This window comes from Eumetopias jubatus, unplaced genomic scaffold, assembly GCF_037043125.1.
Source record: "Eumetopias jubatus isolate StellerSeaLion01/CBP00866 unplaced genomic scaffold, mEumJub1_p1.0 scaffold_7, whole genome shotgun sequence".
NCBI classification, from domain to species: Eukaryota; Metazoa; Chordata; class Mammalia; order Carnivora; family Otariidae; genus Eumetopias; species Eumetopias jubatus.
Genome location: NW_028274813.1, coordinates 9602739 through 9622215, shown reverse-complemented (window position 1 = coordinate 9622215; position 19477 = coordinate 9602739). Strand labels below are relative to the sequence as shown.

Sequence of the window (19477 nt, the reverse complement as noted above, 5' to 3'; positions counted from 1 at the left end):
CTTTCTGGGTGTGTGTGCTGGGGTGGGGTTGGGGGTCTTGGGTGCATTTTTTTTTTACGACAAAGAGGCCTTTGGGCTTTATGATCATCACTTTATTTATTGACATCCCCTACTGCCCAAATTGGACATCTAATTGGACTACGCTTAACGACAAGGTTTGAATTTGCTTGTCTTCTATCCAAAAGTATATTTGTTGCACATCGGTAATTTCAAAGCTCTGGGCTGAGGAGGAAGAAGGATGGAAATGAACTGATTAGCAGGGGCCATGCAGAAGAAGAAGAAATTCACATACTAACCGATTCCAAAGACCTGTTAGTATGTCGTCGAATGTAAATGCTGGAGTCGCTGTGACTAGTTCTGAAAAACAAACACACGTTTTAAATTGGTTGCCACCAAGAGCTCTTTGTGGCTCAGCTGAACAGTCACCCCCATCCCGAGTCCTCCCCATGCGGATCTAGGCAAGCTATGATTTCAGACCCAGCAACGGAAAGGAGAAATTTTATTCAGTATGCCCCGTTGGGTTGGGGTGCGCTTACAAATAACGGGATGGGTATTAGAGACACACTATGGCCTCGTCTACAAGGGAAAAAAAAAACAAACAAACTGAGGAAGAATTTTAAATTGAAAGCAGACCACATATTTTTCAAAGTCTCAGGGTTTCAGGGAAGGAAGGGAGGTCCTTCTCCAAGCATCTCAAGATCTGGGAATTGCTGGAGGTCCTCTGCATGCTAATATCAGATCTGGGCTAAGACTGGCTATCCGGACTCCCTTTCTAGTGCTCCTTCCTGTGCATGATGCTGCCGTCTGACTGTCTCTTGGGTGTGGCACCTCTTTCCCTTTCCTGCATGAGGAAGCTAATTTTCTGACCATATCTTTGAGGCTGATGGGGAACGTACCTCTGGTCATCTACTAAAGCTGGTTCACGTAGGGCTGAGGCAAAAGATACCCAGCCAGGAGCCTGGGCTCCTGATTAACTGGCCACCTTAGCCACTTATTTTATGTCTCTGATCAGTTTTCCTCATCTGTAAAATGGGTCATCCTTCCTACCCCAACTACTTCATGGAGCTGCGGCGCTGGTGGTAAGAACAGTGTACTCCAGGTCCCAAGGGCCCTGTCTTGCCGCTCAACAGGAGAACGAGGTGTTGGGTGTCAGAGACAGTCATCTCAGTTTCCTTAAGGCAAACCTAACCATGCGGCATCTGGGGATCCAAGAAAAAGGCATCTGACCCAAGAGTTTATTCCCAGGGAATTCATCCTGGGCAGCCTCGGTATTCCTGCCCACTGCTGTCCCGAAACGTCACCAACCTCTTCCCGTGCATTGGGCATGTTTCCAGCTAACAGGTATTGAGTTCCTACTATGTGCCAGGCGCTGGGTGCAGCCCAGGGAAGCGTCAGTCCTTGCCCTCAGTCCAAAGCCTGGGCTAGTTTTCCTGGCAGGTATCACAGCACAGAAACAAACAAACAAAATGCACCACAAAGGAAAAAGAGCCTCAGGTGTGTGGGACCCAACACTGTGCCAATTCCCGGGAGTACCTGGAGACGTGGGTAAGCCCCACCTGCTTATAGTACTTTCTAGTAAAAAGCACAGCCACATCAGGAAGGGCTCCTGTTCTCCTCCCGCCCTCTCTTTTTCGGCGTACTTCCTTGTAGGTGGTTTCTGTGTTCTAGGACCATCTGCAGGAGACTTATCCAGGTGCCCCTCCTGAATCTCATTCTCTGAGATTGTGTGCCAGGCACTGGGCCCGGCGCCGAGGGCCCGGCTCCTCAGGAGCCCACCCACCACCGCCTGAGAGAGCGCTTCATTCATTTATTCATCCACCCAAAGTGTTTTTGTTAAAGGCCGGCTGCGAGCTGGGGGTGGTGCTAAATGCCAGGGCTGTGCCCTCCCTGCCTCCAGGGAGCTGCCTCACCAACTTGGGGGACAGTCAATGATAAAGACAGCCTTACACAAATGATCAGAGAAATGAACTGTTTTGAGAAATGCTGTGAAGAAAAGAGCAGGACCGTGAGCGCGCACAGAGGGGGATTAAAAATAGCCCGCAGGAATCCAAGAAGGTTGCCTGGAGGAAGTGGGAGTGGAGCTGAAACCCAGCGAAGCAAGACAGGGAACGGGCAAGGCACAGAGGGTCCTCAAAGGCAAAGGAGCTTGGGGGGCATTCAGGGATCTCAACGAAGGCCAAGGGGCGAGGCAGGCTAGGGAGGAGGGCAGAGGTGACCAAGAGGGGACATGGATGAGCCCGGAAAGGAGCTGCGAGAGGGGTGATGCTGCCCGCTCCCCACAGATCCGTGTGCAGATCGGTGGGATGGGAAAAGTCAGCTGGGCCTCCTTCCCACACACACCAAGATGACGCTCCCTTTTCAACATTTACCGGCTTCGTCTCATCTGCATGGGGACGGGTTTGGCAGGCACGGCTGGCTGGATGCAGCTGGTGTCCAAGATGCTCAATCCCCCAACGCTCCCCCTGCTTCTCCCCGACCCCCTCACATCCAGCCAACGTGTCCTGTTTGCCTGCTGTTTGCTCAGGCTGTCCCTTCCACCCGGGATGCCTTCTCTCCCGCTCCCAAATCCAAACGCTGAGATCCCTCCGTGCAGAGCTCAAACGACATGGTGCGCCTTCCCTCCGCTTGCCCGAGCCCCTGGGGGCCGGGACCATGCCCGTGTCACCACTGCGGCTGACCTCTTCCCAGAGTGACTGGTCACGGAGCACTGCCAGCTTAACTAAACGACCAGAGGCCCCTGCCTGAGCTGGGGTGGAGGAGACGGGGGCCTGGGCACCTGCCTGCTAAGCCATGGATGTCTGCTGGACGGTCACGACCAGGTTTCTGCAGGGACAGGGACTCTGGAGTCAAGGGCAACGTGGGCGGCAGTGTTCCAACGTGCCTTGCCCCTCACCTGGGCGCCCCCAAAAGTCTCCCTTTGACCCCTGTAGTGTAGGTGCAGAGGCAGAGCAGAGGGGAGACGGAAAGCAGGACCTCCACCAGCCCTTCCTCCAGGTCCCCCTGCACTGGCTTCTCCCCGCTTCGCTCCCCACATGCTGATCTCAACAATTTCCCTTTTGCAGCCGGTGTGGCTCACCGCAGGCAAGGAGGGGTCATGGGGAGAATGTGGGTCACGGCGTCTGACAGGTCTGAGTCCGAGACCCCAGCTCTGCCGTCCCCCAGGCTGCGAGGCGCCGCCCAAGCCTCTGTGCCCACCGTGCTGATGCACAGTCCCTCCTACCTGCCTCGGGAGCTGCCGCGCCCATCAATGAGGGAACGTACGGGAAACGCTTGAACGCATGAGGGCAAGTTAAACAGTGACCACTGTGGCGGTGAGGGATGATGAGGAGAAACCAGGACCTGCCATTCAGCAGCTGGATGTTCTCCCTGGGACAAATCTGGCTCACGCGGAGCCCTTGGGAGCGACAGAGCCGATGTGCACGACCAGCTTCCTGGACATCAGTTAAAGCCCGTCATCCTCCCCACTTCCTCCTCCTCTGAGATAGATCAACCATCCTTACTCCCTTGGACCCCGGCTCATGCGTGAAGCCGCGTTATTAATGCCCGGCTTCTGTGTGACGGTGATAACAGGTCATACGTAGCACATTCCTTCGAATTCGGTGAGCTGCTCGTAAACGGCTGGGCGTGCTCTCGACCCAGCGGCTGTCAGGGGGCGGGGGGCGGCCGCAGAGCTTCCGAGTCTGTAACGTTCCACGGCCCACACCTAACCCTGCTTCTGCTGCCCACTTCCAGCTTCCGCGCAAAGGTCCTCGGAGTGGGGAGAAGGCAGGCCTCATGCCCACCTAGCGCTCGGCGTGTGAGCGGGTCTGGGCAGGGCGGGGGAGCTCGGGTGTAGAGGAGGAGCACGAATCTGTTTCTGATTCTGGCAAAGGACCCATCGGCCAGATGAATTTTGTACGAACCTGTGTTTCCCTTGCTGTCCGGTTCCACCCCTCTGTGTCCCGCCCCCGCCCCCGGCCCCCGCCCAAACCAGAAACCAAGAATGGAATGAGTTCAGGGAGTAACTCTCTAGCTCGGTCCCTAGGGTAAGAAGATAGTAACAAAATACCTGGAGAGGACTTTGTGGTCGCCAGGGTCTTCTTCTAGGTCATCTGAGGACCGGATGGTGCCGGGTGCTATAAATATTGAACTTTCTACGTGGCCCACATGCTTCCTTTTCTCCTTTTTTTTACTGCTGATCGATTCTCCCATTACCTTTTCTTCTAAAGAGTTTGCTAAGTTTCCCGAGTTTCCGAATTCCTGTGACTTAAGGACAAGACAACCGAATACAAGTCAGCATTTCATACTGCGAGGCCCAGGGCGTGACGCCCCCCCCCCCCCCCAGCAGCGCTCCACTCCACCCGCGGTCCAGGAAGCTAGGGCATCCCCTCCAGTTCTGGCCCTCCCGGGGAGTCCTTCCAACACGGCCTGCCGTGGAAGACAAACCCACCCGCGCTCGGGCTCCCTGGGCAGAGTGCAAAGGCCACAGACTGTAAAAACAGCATGGTTTCAGAGTCACTGAGATCTGCTTTCAAAGCCTGGCTGAGTTAGTTACCTTACCCAACTGACTTTATTTCTCAAACCCTCTTCTCCTTGTCTGTCCAATGGATATAATAATCATCAGTCTTCTGTCACTACTCCACAGGGTTTCCCATGAAGGATGCCCTGTACAGTGGGCAATGGTGGGACCCTTCACACAACCATCATCCAGTTTAAACAGAGGAGTGACTCCTGGAAGCCAGGTGGGCCACCAGGTGCAAAGAGGGCCCCTGAGCTGGGAGAGGTACCCACAACATGCAAACCTATGGCTTTGGAATGACAGCTTCACTGTGCCTTTGGTGGCTCAGAGGGCAACATATCTAGCATTTACTTGACGAGGAAGATTCTTTGACCACTGTCCACACCGGGCACTGTGAAGCCCATCGGCAATGCTCCCGAGTGAAATTAAGAAGCCGAGAAGCAGGGGCGCCTGGGGGGCTCAGTCGGTTAAGCATCTGCCTTCGGCTCAGGTAGTGATCCTGGGGTCCTGGGATCGAGCCCCACATCGAGCTCCCTGCTCGGCGGGGAGCCTGCTTCTCCCTCTCCCTCTGCCTGCTGCTCCCTCTGCTTGTGCTCTCTCTCTGTCAAATAAATAAATAAAATCTTAAAAAAAAAAAAAAAAAGAAGCCAAGAAGCCTGGGGATTGTTAGAGCCACCTCTGAGTCCCTTCAGGGGCTGAAAGAACCTGCTCAACAGGTGTTGGAATGTGAGGATTAGAGTGGCCAGTCCCATGCACCCCAGGAGAACAAAGGTCCTTGCAGGAACTAAAAATGCTTCTAGCAATTTGAAATGCCAGTCCTTTCCCCGTCATCCATGGGCCAATGCTACCTTTTCTGAAACGTGAAAAGAGAAGAGGAGTTGTTTTCAAAGACTAGAAGAAAGGTTCCATGTTCTAGTCTTGTTCGGAAGACTTTTCTTTCCATTTCTTTTCTTTACTTTAATTTAAAGGAGGGCCAGGTATCGGAGAAATGTTCCCGTGTCGTCTTGTCTTCCAGGAGGCAAGACTCTGAGACCTCACCTGTCATGCTGGGCCACAAGCCAGCCCCCCGCTCACCCCTAGGACTACTAGGGCTACACATGGGGGCTGATGACCAGGTGTGCTTGGGAGTGGGGCGGGGGGTGCCTGCTCCTTGGATGGGCGAGAGCCTGGGGAGGCAGGTCAGAGCCCAGAGATGCAAATGGTGGCACACTTTACCCAGGAACGGAAGCTCTCTCCCCAAGGGCTCATGCTTAGCTCGGTGTAAGGTAGGTTCAAATCTACATCTCCCAATTCCATTCCCAGCCCAGGACTCGTCCGGCCACATCCCAGATCACCTGTCCACAAGCTGGGCACAGACACCCACACCACCTGCTTGTGGAAAATGACTTTTCTCTTTGTAAAGCAGAGGAGAATAAAGTGACACGTCTGCATTTCTGCATGGAGCATTCAGTCTGCCCCAGGGAGGGGAAGTGAGCTGCTAATAAGCCATTTTAAATAGTACAGATGGGCAGAGATGCAACTTAGTCTTTCTTCCTGCTACCTACTCAGTCCCCCCCCTTTCTTTTGTCCTAAAAGATATTCTGTTCCTTAACAGTGCCGAGAATTACTGTAACTCTCGTCACGGTCCCCCCAACCTGGGGACCCCAAGACCTGATCTGAGGGCCATATCTACCCCGCTGGATCTTGGGGTCCCCTGCTGGAAGAGCCTGTTTGGCTGGGCTGGCTTCCAGCAAGTCGGTAGACAGCAGGTGGGAGGGGGCGGGGGCCCGGGACTGGGTTCTTCTTTCTGGGGGCAAAAGGGGCAGATGGCCGGTGGGTCATGGCACCTGCAAAGCTACCCCACTCTCTTCTCCATCCAAAGATGGACAGAGCATTGGTCCTGCCACACTGACTTCTAGGCTGCCACTGTCTGAGAATTCTGCTCCACCCAGTGCGTTCTCTGGGGTTGGCGAACCCACCAGCCCAAGCCACCATTTCTGGCCTATCTAAATCCTACATGTCTTTTTTTTTTTTTTTTTTTTAAGATTTTATTTATTTATTTGAGAGAGAGAGAGAGAACAAGCAGGCAGAGAGGGAGAGGAAGACAAGAAGGAGACTCACTGCTCTGAGCAGGGAGCCCGATGCGGGGCTCGATCCCAGGACCCTGGGATCATGACCTGAGCCGAAGGCAGACGCTTAACCGACTGAGCCACCCAGGCGCCCCTAAATCCTACATGTCTTTTAAAGCTGAGAGTGTCCCTTGCTCTTGCAGCCCTCCAGGTGCAAGGATTTCTCATTGTCCTGAGCACCTTTCAGCCCCTCCCTCAGGCTTGACTCTCCCCTGCTGTGAGCCAGAGTATCTTCTTGATCTTGGTGTTTGAATTTACCCTAAGGTGTTCGCCTTACACCCCCAAGCCATCATGCAACCCAGCCACCTTTGCTTCTCCACCGCAAGCCTTGCCAGGCTGCTCTCCAGAGTCCGAAGATTCATACACAAATAACTGCTCACTCTTCTGCTGGGAGGGAAAATCACAACCCACCACACCAGGCTAGCGGAAGGGTAGAGAGCTGTCACGTGTCACCGGCTATCGAGGAGAAAGCAACTGTTCTGCCTGGGGAGAGGCTGGGAAGGCTCCTGGGAGGAGGTGTCATTGGCACTGGGCTTTGCAAGGTGTCAGTGTTCGCCAAGTGAAGCACGAGGCGGGCGGAGCAGAATGTGGGGTGCCAGAGAGCCAGGGGGAAGCTGGCCTGGCTGGAGGGCAGCAAAGGAGGAGGTCGAGCTGCTGGGCCAGGCAGATGGGACCAAGTGGTGGCCAAGTGTGTGCCCAGCTGCTAGAACTCAGAAGTGCGTGTCCCCCACTTCTAAGCACAGGAGCCAGATAACTGCATCAACAGGCAACCTTCAAAAATCAAGGCCAGAGTCAAATGTGAGCTCACTGGTTTCCTCAGGCTGCTGCAGGAGGCGGGGCTAAGGCTTGCGGAGTGCGCACGAGATGTAGCTATGAGTAGCGTGGGCAGTGATTACTGCTCCTACTACCCCGGCCCTCAAACATGACCTCATGCCATCCCCTGGCCCCCTTGTGGGGAGGGCCAGGGCTGCGGGGGAGGCCAGGGAGGCCCCCGAGGTACAAAATCTGGGCAGTGCCGAAGGGTGCCAGCCCTGTCCTTGCCCCAACCCGAGTGAGTGCCTCCTTAAATTCTGGCCCCGGGCTGCCTGTGAGGGAAGCTTCTGCTTCCCTATTTTATGGAGGGAGAAGAGCAGCATCCCTGGGCAGGGCCCAGGGTTCCCGAACCCGCGACCAAGTACCTGCTGGCTCTCCACAGGGGAACTGTCTTCGGCCTCCCCTTGCTGGTGGTCCTCTGGTGGGGAAGGGTCAGCGGTTTCCAAGGCCGGTCTGGCATTCTCCGCACGTCCCTTAGGACAAGGCGCCGCAGGGTCGCTGGCCTCGGGGACGTCCTTGCCCAGCCCCGAGAAGCTGCAGGTGCTCCGAGACACCGCGACCTCCTCGGCTTCGTCCCTGGCCCCCACGTCACACAGATAGCCCTCCGGCTCCTCGAGATCCAGGGCTTCGTTTTTCAAATCCTCTGCGCCCTCCACGTAAGCCTCCAAAACCGCAGCCAGGGGCACCTCGTAGTGCGGGTAGTAGAATAGATCGTGGGGAATGACGGAGACTTTGGACAGCGGCGGGGAGGGCTTGAAGTCCAGGCCCTCCTCACTGCGACTGCGCAGGGTCTCCAGGCTGACGCTGCTGCTCGGCGGCTCGGAGGGCACCTCTCCTTCGGGCCCCTGCGGCCCCGCAGGCTCCCCTTTGTCCTCGCACCAACGGCGGTGCGCAGACTTACGCTTGGGCTTCTCGTACACCTCTGGCTTCTTATCCGCAGGTGCCTGCCCTGGGGCCAGAGAATAGCCTTGGTCTTCTTGCCTGGGGTCCTTGTGAGGTTCAAGCTTGTCGGGCCTCTCTGGGGACTCATCCGAATCTTTCCTCTGGTGTGCAGATTTACTTCTCCTCTTCCCCGGTTTCTCAGCCTGATCCTCCAAAACCTCATCCTCCACTGTTTTTTTCTCATGAGGCGAAGGAACCGCCTTGAAAGCCTGGCTGGTCGAGGCAAAATCTATTAGGTCGTTGCTAAATTTAGAGGCTTTTAAAGAAATGCCTTCAAAATAGTCTTCCTTACCCATAGCTTCTACGGTCAGCAGCTTGACCTTGATCTCCAAGGAATCGGCCATAACAGTGTTGTCCGCGAGATGTGAAAGGGGACGACTCTCCTCCCCGGGGCTGGCTGCACCCTCCGGCTCCCCGTTCCAGGAGGGAGAACTCTGGGCAGTCTGTGAATGATTGATCTTACCGTCCACCAAAGAGATGTCACCTGGGGACTCATCAGAGGCTGCTTCTGAAATCTTCGGAGACTCCTGTTTCGGCTTTTCCTCGGCAGTTTCAATTGCTAGGATGTACCCACCCTGCTTCAGCAATGAGTCCTCTGTCCCTCTCGGGCTCCCTTCAAAGCGAAGGTCTTGACTGTAGAGAGGGTCCTTACTGCAGGAAGCGTCCTTGTAGGTGTCAGCCTCAAAGTGCACAGTTTTCTTGACTGGCAAAGAGTTGGACCTCCGGCTATCCTTTTTGGATGATAAAATGGAAGATTCTGGAGATGGGTCGTTGGTGCTGCTGGCCTTACCTGGGATGCCTTGGAGGGCCTGGTCGATGATCTGGTGCGTGAACTCAGTGGAGCTGTCTGACACTGCATAGCTGGACACACCACTGGGGAAGCATTCTTTCACGCTCTCGGGGTTGTCACAGACAAAGACTTTGGAGGGTGGTGGTTGGCTGGCCTCATGGTTAATGGTGTAGGCCCGCTCCCCGTTTTCAGTCAGAAGGAAGACTGTGCTTTCCTGTTCAGAAGGAGTTTCTTTGATGCGGACAAAGGTGGATTCGATAGGGCCTTCTTTATCGGAATCCACGAAATCCTCCTGCAAAGAAACATAGGGCAACACAAAATCAGAGGAGTACTGAAGTACGATGTATATTCCCCTCTCATAAAACAAAAACCAATGTGGAAAAAGCCACTTCAGAACTAATGCAAAGTGTTCTAATTAAGAGATACAGATGGTTGCTCCTGCTGAAATGTGAAAACACCAGATAAGTTAAAAATGTGTTTTTAAAAGCTATGGATGCAAAGAAATCTCAATGAACTGAACTCTAGAGAAGGATGAGCCCTTCCTAAGTGAGTGTCAGCTACTTCAGACTGGCAGGCCATTGCCTAGTCTGAGTATGGATAGGAGAGTGAACCTACCCAAGCTAAAGAAAGATTAGCCGAATCTTTATTGATTGCATGGGGAAGTGTGAGAGATTAAATATAGAAGAGCCCCAAATGCAAAACCACTTGTCTTCATATACTAATTCTCCCACACCAGGACTTCTGTTAAGTAAGAGCAGCTGAGAGCAGGGCTGAAAAGCAGAGAGCAATCTTGGTGGTATTGCAATGCTAGGCTCCCGGTGTACTGGTGGAGAGAGTCGACTGACCTCATCCTAAAATAATTTGAAATGAGGCAGTTGACATTAAATAAAACTGCAGTGTAGCTGTTATCGACTCCTGGGAAGGTCAAAACAATCAGCTCCTCAATCAGGTCCTAGTTTGGAAAAAGGCTACATTCTCTGGGGTAAAAATATTGGCTATCTGAATCTCTACTATTCTTTCATATACAAGGTCTGGCATAAAACAAAACATTTTAAGACATAGAGAAGCAGGAAAATGAGACCCATAATCAAGAGAAACAACAATCATTAGAAGTAGACTCAAATATGACCAAGGGTTAGCACTAGCAAATAAAAGACTCCAAAAGTAACCAAGGCTACAAGAAATACAAAGGTAGCTCTCCAGGCTGAAGGGAAATGACCACAGACAGAAGCCTGGATCTGAAGGAGGGAATGAAAAGTACCCCAAATGGTAATTATATGGTCAATATAAAAGACTATTTAAAAATTTTTCTTAAAAAGTCTCCTATTTAAAGCAATAATAATAACAAAGCACTGGAGATTAAAACACATATAGAAGTAAAGTAAATGATAATAATAGCACAAAGGAACAGAGAAGAGAATGGAATTACATTGTTACATACATAAAAATGCATACACTATGCATTTTACTTAGAGCAATTCAAGGTAGACTAAAGTGGGTTCAAGATGAGTATTATAATCCCTATTGAAGCTACTGCAAAGATAAAACAAGGAGATGTGGCCAAAAAGCCAATGGAGGAGATAAAATGGAAATAAAAATAATCAATAATCAAAAAAAAAAAAGGAAGGACAAAGGATCACATGATAGGACCAATGAAAAACAAAAATCAGGATGGTAGATTAAATCTATGTCAATAGTTGAGAAATACACTAATAAAATGATGCACTAATTCTTGTCAGAATGGATAAAAAACAAGACCCAGCTATACACTGTTTACAAGAAACTTGCTCTAAACGTAAGCACACATACACTGGAAGGAAAAGATGGAAAAAGATACATCATGTAAACACTAATCATAAGAAAGCTGGTATGGTCATATTCCTGTCAGACAAAGTATACTTTGAGACAAAGACTGAAACGGCAGAAAAATACAACGACTGAGTCATCAGGAAGATATGACAATCTTAAATGTGTATGCATTTATAGCATAGGTCAACATCAGAAAGCGAAAACTGACAGAACTAAGAAGAGAAACCCATCCACAACCACTAAGGAGATTTTTAACATTTTCCCCTCACACTAAATGATAGGGAAAGGAGAAAAAAAAATCAGTAGGTGTACAGAATACTAGAAGAGCATATTAACCAAGTCAATCTAATCAGTATTTAAAAAATGTCAATTCTTTCACTGCCTAAGACACATTCTTTCCAAGTGTATGTGATCCATTTACCCAAATAAAACCATATGTTGGGCCATAAAGCTAGGCACAGTGTCTGGCACATGGCTGACCAGGGCTTACCAAAGGTTTAGTAAAATGAACTAAATTCAGCTGAATTGTTAAGGAACAGCTGAGTGGGCGTCTAGATTAGCTGGGACTTCCCATCTGTATTCCCTTGAGGAGGTATATGGTCAGTTCTGCAGTGATGCACTGTGTTCTGTGATTCAGGACCACTGTTTCCAGGTATCCTATCCCATTCAATCTCTCTCCTCCCAGCCCTAGTCTCTGACCCCAGCACTGGGGAGGTCCAAGTGTCAGATTTGCCGAATCTTGGCTATGACCTTGACTCACACAGATACCGTAAGATTCAGTTGATTTCAAACTCTGCCTACAGCTTAAGAGCTCAGGGCTCATAAAGGTCCTCGTGCTTAGCATCTCAGAATTTAGTGATGGGCAGAGAAAACTGAATTACAAAACAATCATAATCACCACCCTTTGCTGAGCATCAACTGTCGTGGCAGGCAGAAGACTGGGTACTTGACATCATCCATTTATTCTTCACACAACACTGAAATGTGGGTAGTATTTCCATTTCACAGATGATACATATCAGAGATGTTAAGTAAGCAGCTCAAGGTCACAGAGCTTTAAGTGGCAGAACTGCCATTCCAGCCCCAAGAATTCTGCTTTTAAAGCACCCTGGGAAGTGATCTATGGTGTAAGGACAGATGGGAAACACACACACACACACACACACACACACACACACACACACACACAGGAAGGGAAAAGAATGAAAGCCACAGCATAGGAGGACCCCATCTGGCTCTTCAGAGCCTCACAAAATGGGGCCTCAGTTTCAGCCACATGCTGTAAGGGATCTAAAAGCCAGAACTGAGGAGTCACAGAGACCTGAAGTCTCTCGGTAGCTGTGATCCTGGGGTGGTGTTTAAGCTTCTCTGACTGTCCGTATCTTCATCTATAACACGAGGATAATGACGTGGAGCCATGTCGAACTGGAGGGGCAGTCAGCCTGGAGATACACACAGCACTTACCTGACCAGCCTCCGGCTCCAAGCGCAGCTCCGCTCCCCCTGTGAGCATTAGCTCTTCATGCTTATTTTGCTTCTATCTAGTACTTAACCACTATCTGGACATCTAGACTGTGTTTGGTCACTTGTTAACTGTTTTGTCTATTAGAACAAAGTTGTAGGAGGTCAGGGACCTCATCTATCCAGCTTCCTGCTGAGTCCCCCTGAGCAAGCGGTAAGTGTTTGGTAAATTACCAATGAACGAGATCTACTGTTACATTGTTGCTATCACTAAATCATCTCAAGGTTGGGCACGGGGTGGGTGCATGTTCAGTGGAGCCTGACAACTTCTGAAAGGTCTGATTCTGCTCCAAGTACAGCCTGGGATTCTGAAAATAAGAGGGTTCTGAATGGTCATTGTCTATAATCATTTTGCACACTCTGATAAAATTTGGTGAACCGCCCAAATGTTCCATCGGACACCTAGAGGATCAGGTAGCCCATCCATATGACAAGCGAGCATCTTTGACAATCTCAGTGAAGTTTGGTATGGGAAGATATTTGCAAGAGGTATGGCTGGCCAACTTGCCATCCTGCTTTTAAATGTAAAGCACCTTATCTATGATTCTGAAATTAAAATGTGCCAAGGCAACGCTCAAGGGACTTGAGATCCAGTTTTGATTATTATTGCTCGTTGCACGGAGCAACATGGCCTGAACCCCAGCTTTGTGTGATGGCCGGCAGATGGAAATGTACACTTTCTGCACTGAAGGTAAGGGAAACAAACATACGGCTTCCAACTCCGGGAAATGTTCCAGAAACTGTGCCACGTAAGTCACGATAGACTGCTCATCTGGCGTGTCAACCATGATGTCTGTCAAGAGAGACACAGGAGTTAGAAGGATGACGAACAACGAGATTTTTAAACAGGATCAAGGGCTGCTTGATGGTGAAGAATCCCAAAGACCTTTGATGTTTTTTCTCTATTGTTTTGTATTTGAGGAAATTTAGACCCAGAGGGGATGAATCACTTGATTACAGTCTCACATCTGGCTGATGAAGAGCGGAGCTGGGATGCAGAATCCAGAATTCCTCATTCCCAAGGCTGTCCATTACTCCCTGCTGAATACCCTCCCACCCCACCCCCCCCCACCCCTCCAGGAGCAGCCAGCTCACTGCCGGCCCCATCAGCGAGTCTGCTGATCAAGACCCTTCTTCACTGCTGGAGAGAGTCCCATATCAGCCCAAGCCACGTGGAAAGCAATCGGACAGATAGCCAAGTGCCTTAAAAAGGTGTGCACTTTCCCACCCTGGTATTCCACAGAGAACATCAGGTGGGATGCACACTGAGCTCTTTCCAGTAAGATGGCCACTGCATGTTGTATATAAACGTGACTGTTTCCAAAACAACCTCGGTGTCCACCAGGGGTAGGAGACCTAAGTGAATTTTGGTATGCCCATGAGATGGGCCATTGTGCAGCCATTAAAAATATGTAACAAAGACATGAGAGCAACAGGCTCAGCGCTGCTGTCGTAATTACAATGCTAAGTCAAAAAAGCAAAAGACAGACAGGTGATGAGGAAGCAGAGCACAGGTATCGCGACGGGCACTGAGCAGTGTACAGGATTGCCAATCACTAGACTGTACATCTGAAACTAACACGACACTGTATAGTAACCATACTGGAATTAAAATAAAAAACTTAATTGGGGCGCCTGGGTGGCTCAGTCGTTAAGCATCTGCCTTCGGCTCGGGTCATGATCCCGGGGTCCTGGGATCGAGCCCCACATCGGGCTCCCTGCTCCGCGGGAAGCCTGCTTCTCCCTCTCCCACTCCCCCTGCTTGTGTTCCTTCTCTCTCTGTGTCTCTCTGTCAAATAACTAAAATCTTAAAAAAAATAAATAAATAAAATAAAATAAGAAACTTAATTTAAACAAGTAAAATACAAAACCACAGCTGACCATTGAGCAACGGCGGGTTTGAACTGGGCAGGTCTGCTCATACGATTTTTTTTTTTTTCCCAAAAAATATGGTACAGTCCTGTAAGTGTATTTTCTCTTCCTTATGTTTTTCTTATTAACATTTTCGTTTCTCTAGCTTACTTTACTGTAAGAACACAGTGTATAATACATATAACATACATACAGAATGTGTTAATTAACTGTTCATGTTATCGGTAAGGCTTCTAGTCAAAAGTAGGCTACTGGTAGTTAAGTTTCTAGGGGGGCGGAAGTTATACGTGGATTTCCAAGTGCGGTGGGCGGTCAGCACCCCTAACCCGAGTTGCTCAAGGGTCAACTATATAGGTGCACCAATGATCTCAATTACGTAAAAAAATTGCCATGAGATGCATAGACAAATACTAAAGGGTAGGGACATAGGAAATATAAACATGTCTTCATTAGATTTTTCTGTATTTTCCAAATTTTTCTACATGCACAGCATGTTCCCTATGTCACAAAAATTATTAACAAGTAAGCAAGAGAAAGAGAGAATGAGCACTACCTTCTGGCTCCAGAAGCCTGGGGATGTGAAGGGCCTCGTGCGCGATGCTGAAAGCCTTCTCTAGGTTTTCCCGCATGGAGTCTTCCAGGGCCTGCTTCATGTCAACCAGGCTGGGGTCGATGGCCTTGATCACGGCCAGGAAGGCCATCCCACTTCTCCAGCTGCCCGCGAAGTCCTGCACTGCCACGCCATACCTGCAGCAAAGTGGCCACGCCGGCCACGCCGCGGGTCAGGAAACGCACACCCCTCCCCAGTGAGGAGCCCATACGCGGCAGACTCGCGGGCCCCCGAGCGGCCAACTCGCAAGGCCCTGGGTCCCAGGAGAGTGGTGCCGAACCACCCAGATCTCCATTTCCAAAGAAACAGAATAATGTCAGAATAATCTAGAATCATAGAACAGAAAGGTGTAATTTGCACCCAGAGGCAGATAGGAGCTTATGCTCCGAGATTCCCAGACACACAAAGGAGCGACTCTCCACACCGTGCACGTTGCAGTGAGGGTCAAAACCCAAGGTCACATCCTGGCCGCCCCTTGTGCGTTCCCAGGGCTGCGGCCTTGCTGAGGCAAGCCCCGTATCTTCTCTGGCCCTCAAGCTCCTCAGTTGTACAATGAGGACCATCTCCCTACGACCTCTTGGTGGCTATTGGGGGAAGTGTTAGGTTTTGCCCACGTGGCACACACAAGCCACCGACTAAGTGGCCGCCAATGTCATTATTCATATCAATAACCTTAACAATTTACAAGTGAGGGACAAAGATACATAATCCTGCCAGGCACTAATTTCCTTTAGGATCCATCCAGAGACGTCACCCATCTTCCAACTGCGGTCGCTGACCTCTTTGAAAAGACAGTTTTATTTAGAAATCGCCTGAGATTCCTCAGAAGCTGGAAAAGCAGGTGCGGAGACCTCTGATACCATTCGTCCAGCTTCCCTCGCTTCTCCTCTGTCAGCTGAGCGTATCACCAAAAGCAGGACCCTGACATTGGTGGGCAACTTCTGAGCCACAGACCTTGTCCGGATTTCTCCACTGGCATTCCCGTGGGGGTGGCGTAGGGTACCACACCACTCGGTCAAGTACAGGCCTGCAGCCGCCGCCATGAGGGAGATACTGAACTGGTCCACCCTCCCCCGGACAATTCTTCTCCTTGACGATTGCCCTACCTCCTGGCACTGAGCTCTCTTTTGGTTGATTTATTTTTAAAACACATCTGAGAGGGGTTTTTACGTTCATCAACTCTATCATGCTCGACCCTTTGGTTCAAACCCAAAGAGCCAACTCTCTCTTCTTTTATCTTTTATTTCCATAGAGCAGGGAGAAGGGACCCGATGAGTAAGTGCTTATTAAGTGCTGGGACCGTGGAAGGCGCTTTCACGAGCTTGCTTCACTTAATCCTGACTGTCCCGGAAGGCAGCCAAAGATAAGTTACCATCCTGTGATGTGCCGGGAAGGCCCCCAGTCTGTGCGCCTCAGAGCTGGGTGGCCCTGCAGTGGTGTGGCTCTCATCACACATGGCCTAACTTTCCAGCCATCCTGGCCCACGGCCCATGGCCCACGGCCCACAGGCCCCAGGGGCTGTCATCTGGCTGCCAGTAAAAGACCTGATACAAAATTGCAGAGAGCCCTGGCCTGCTGGCATGGGCTCACCCAGCAGCCCGGGACCTTTGCTCCGAGTCACCTGTCTCGGTTTTGGAAAGGCTGGACCTGACCGAGCACGATACCGCCTTTATTGTTCCTAGTGTTTAAGTGGGTACAGACTCTGAAAGATCCCCTGAAGCTTACCAATGAATATGTACCTGTTATGAGGATCCAAGCCCCTTTGATTTGTATTCCAGTCTTCCTATCGGTTTTCTGCAAACCAAGTATTCTGCAAACACAGCTCTGTGTGTGCAGAGACTGAAAACGTACAGTGCTGTCTGCTCTCAGAGCCTCTAGGGAGTGACAGGCGCATAACTTAATACATGCTGGTGCCCCCTTCTTCTGCCCCACCCCACCCAGGGAAGCCCCCCGCCCCCCTCCCCCCTGCCTGACAACAGCATGTCGTGCGCGGTGGGGACAGGGCGCGATGGCTTACTTCCTTGTCTTCCTCTGCACCCATGCCAGCAGGGTCCGGATAGCCTTCCTCTGATCTTTCACCGATACCGCCAGGCTCCTCTCTGCGGTGGGCGTGGGCGGGAAGGAAGAGTCTGAGTCTGTGGCCCCCGAGCCAGGTGACAGGCTGGAAGATGGAGACTTTCTGCTGAGATTGCCTGTGAGCTCCTTAATCTGGAGGGAAAATGGCACTTCAGGCCCTGGAGAGAGTCCCAGGGCAAACCCTTCTCTGACCCCAGGCCACAAGGAGCCTGGCTGGAGGGACCAGCTCATGCACAATTGGTTCTCTACATAAGGAGAAGCCGCTTCCTAAAGTACCCATGATGGCCAGACTGTTTTATGTGGCTTGCGGTGCATGCAGACACTTCCCAGGGAAGCTCATCTCTTCCTGGAGTCTCTCTCTTTTGGTGCTTGGGCTATGCACGCCTGCAAGGTCTTCTGACCTGCCTCCGCCTACCCCTTTCCCCTCATGGCCTATCAGCCCTAGGATGCATGATACTGTTTCAAGCCCCATGCCTGTGTTCATCTTGGTCCTGCTGCCTAGATGTTCCTTTCCTCCATCACCAAATTCCTGGCTACCCGAAATAGGGCCCCTATCATGCAACTCTTGCAAGAAATACAGAACCCCAGGCTCTTCCCCAGACCTACAGAATCAGAATCTGCATTTCAACACCTTCTCCAGGCCATCTGTATGCACAGCAAAGTCTAATGCACTCCTACTCATCCTTCAAAACCCAGCTCTGGCAACACTTCCTCCAGGAAGTTTTCCTTACTCCCTTCCCCAATCTGAGACAGTTGCTCCTGCTCAGCATTCTAACAACACTCTGCTCATACCTTGCCCAGAACCTGCACCACATGGCTCTATAACATGGGACTGCCTTGTCTGAGGTCCCAGAGTGTCATGAGGGCAGGACTTTGTGTGTGCAGAGCCTGGCACATAGGGAGAAACTTGATAGACATTTACTGAATGAATGAATGAAGATCGGGGGCAGATTTAAGGCCTTGACTTTGGACACATTTTCAGGATGTTTTCAGCATTGATTGGAGAGTTTAGTAAGAGACATTAGTAACTGAAGCCTGTATGTAACACTGTCCAGTTGACAAAGGGCTTTCCCATATAGCTGACCACTGCTCCCATTTTACAGATGTGGAAACTGAGGCTCAGAGACACAGTGTTTGGTTTCTTTAAGTTCAAGGCTCACACGGAACTGGGTCTGTTGTCCGTAAACCTTGTCTGTGCACATTCCTCTCAGCAACACAAGCGTTGAGACAAAAGCCCCAGCAAATCACCTCCAGGCAAGTCACTGTTACTCTTGGCAGGGCAATTCAAATATGAGCCACGACTTTCTATTTCAGAAGAGGGGATTTTAGAGGACAAAATGTCAGCTTACTCCCTCCTATTTGGGGGCAAGAACTTGAGCTTGTTTCAAATGCCACCTTCAGACTCCAGCCACAGATCCTGTCCTTCCCTATAAAATCTGCATTTCCAAATTCAGGCTGAAGTTGCCAAGGATGGAGAGCAGAGTCTCACTCTCATGCATGCCCCTTCCCACAGCCATCTTTCAGACCGGCTCCTTAACTGTCTGCTGTGCACCAGTCATTTTTGAAAGTAACTCCAAACTCAATTTGTGGTTAGCAGTATTTCCCCAGTTCTCGTAACACTTTTACAACAAAATGATTTTCCGAATATGTAACTCTCGAAGTCCCAAGGGGATGGCTCTACCCTTCTGGAGAATGGAGCTCACGTCCCTATTAAAATCACAGGGACCCACATCGTCAGCAACCAGATGGCCTCTGGTTCTTTTTCAAGACACAGAAAAGTCACAATCTGTCAGAAACAAGATCTCACAGTCTCCCCCGACGTGGCCCTCCCTCTGTTCTGCGGGCACTAAGCAGGCTCAAGGAGATCGTTACTGTGCGTCACGGAAATCACTTTACCTGGAAGAAGAGGATTATGTTCCATATCAGCCCAAGAACCAAAGAGGGGTTGCCATCTGCTATTTCTGCTGCATCAATGCTAACCAGTTTTACCTGGAAAGAAGCAATTTATGAGCTTAACGCAGGGCGTTCAAGAAGGTTGCAACCTGTTATTTTCGGATGCCCTCGTGGGCCTGTCGCTCTTTCTCATCTCTATCATTCAGTTCTGTCCAAGGTCACCTCAGGGACCCCCATGTGCAAAAACATACGCAAATGAGTTTAATAAACGTGTCCATAGTACTTACCGGGGGTAGACGTTATTCTAAGCAACTTGTAAGGAGTAACTCAGTTTGACCTCACAACAACCCCACAATGTAGGTACTTCTATTATCCCTATGTGTCAGGTGAGGAAATCTCACCAAGGCCAAATGTAACGTGCCTGGGACACGCAGCCAGGAAAGGTCTTGGTCATTCTTTTCGAGGGGAGTTGGTAAGTGCCGGCTGGGTCTGTTTGTATGCTAACACTAACACCACCAAACCTCCAGGCTTAACACAGTTTTGGA

At 50.6% G+C, this 19477-nt stretch overlaps 1 protein-coding gene across 2 annotated transcripts in view; it reads right to left on the bottom strand.

Moving 5' to 3' along the window:
• CLMN (calmin) overlaps window positions 1–19477 on the bottom strand; it is a 106166-nt gene that overhangs the window by 2519 nt on the left and 84170 nt on the right. For both annotated transcript variants that reach the window (XM_088025006.1, XM_088025007.1), the window contains exons 5-11: window positions 18936–19028; window positions 16981–17171; window positions 14907–15100; window positions 13192–13274; window positions 7785–9443; window positions 4049–4245; window positions 297–357 (exon numbers count right to left, since the gene is read on the bottom strand). In XM_088025006.1, the coding sequence (XP_087881132.1) occupies window positions 297–357; window positions 4049–4245; window positions 7785–9443; window positions 13192–13274; window positions 14907–15100; window positions 16981–17171; window positions 18936–19028 (2478 nt within the window). The remainder of the gene's footprint in view (window positions 1–296; window positions 358–4048; window positions 4246–7784; window positions 9444–13191; window positions 13275–14906; window positions 15101–16980; window positions 17172–18935; window positions 19029–19477) is intronic.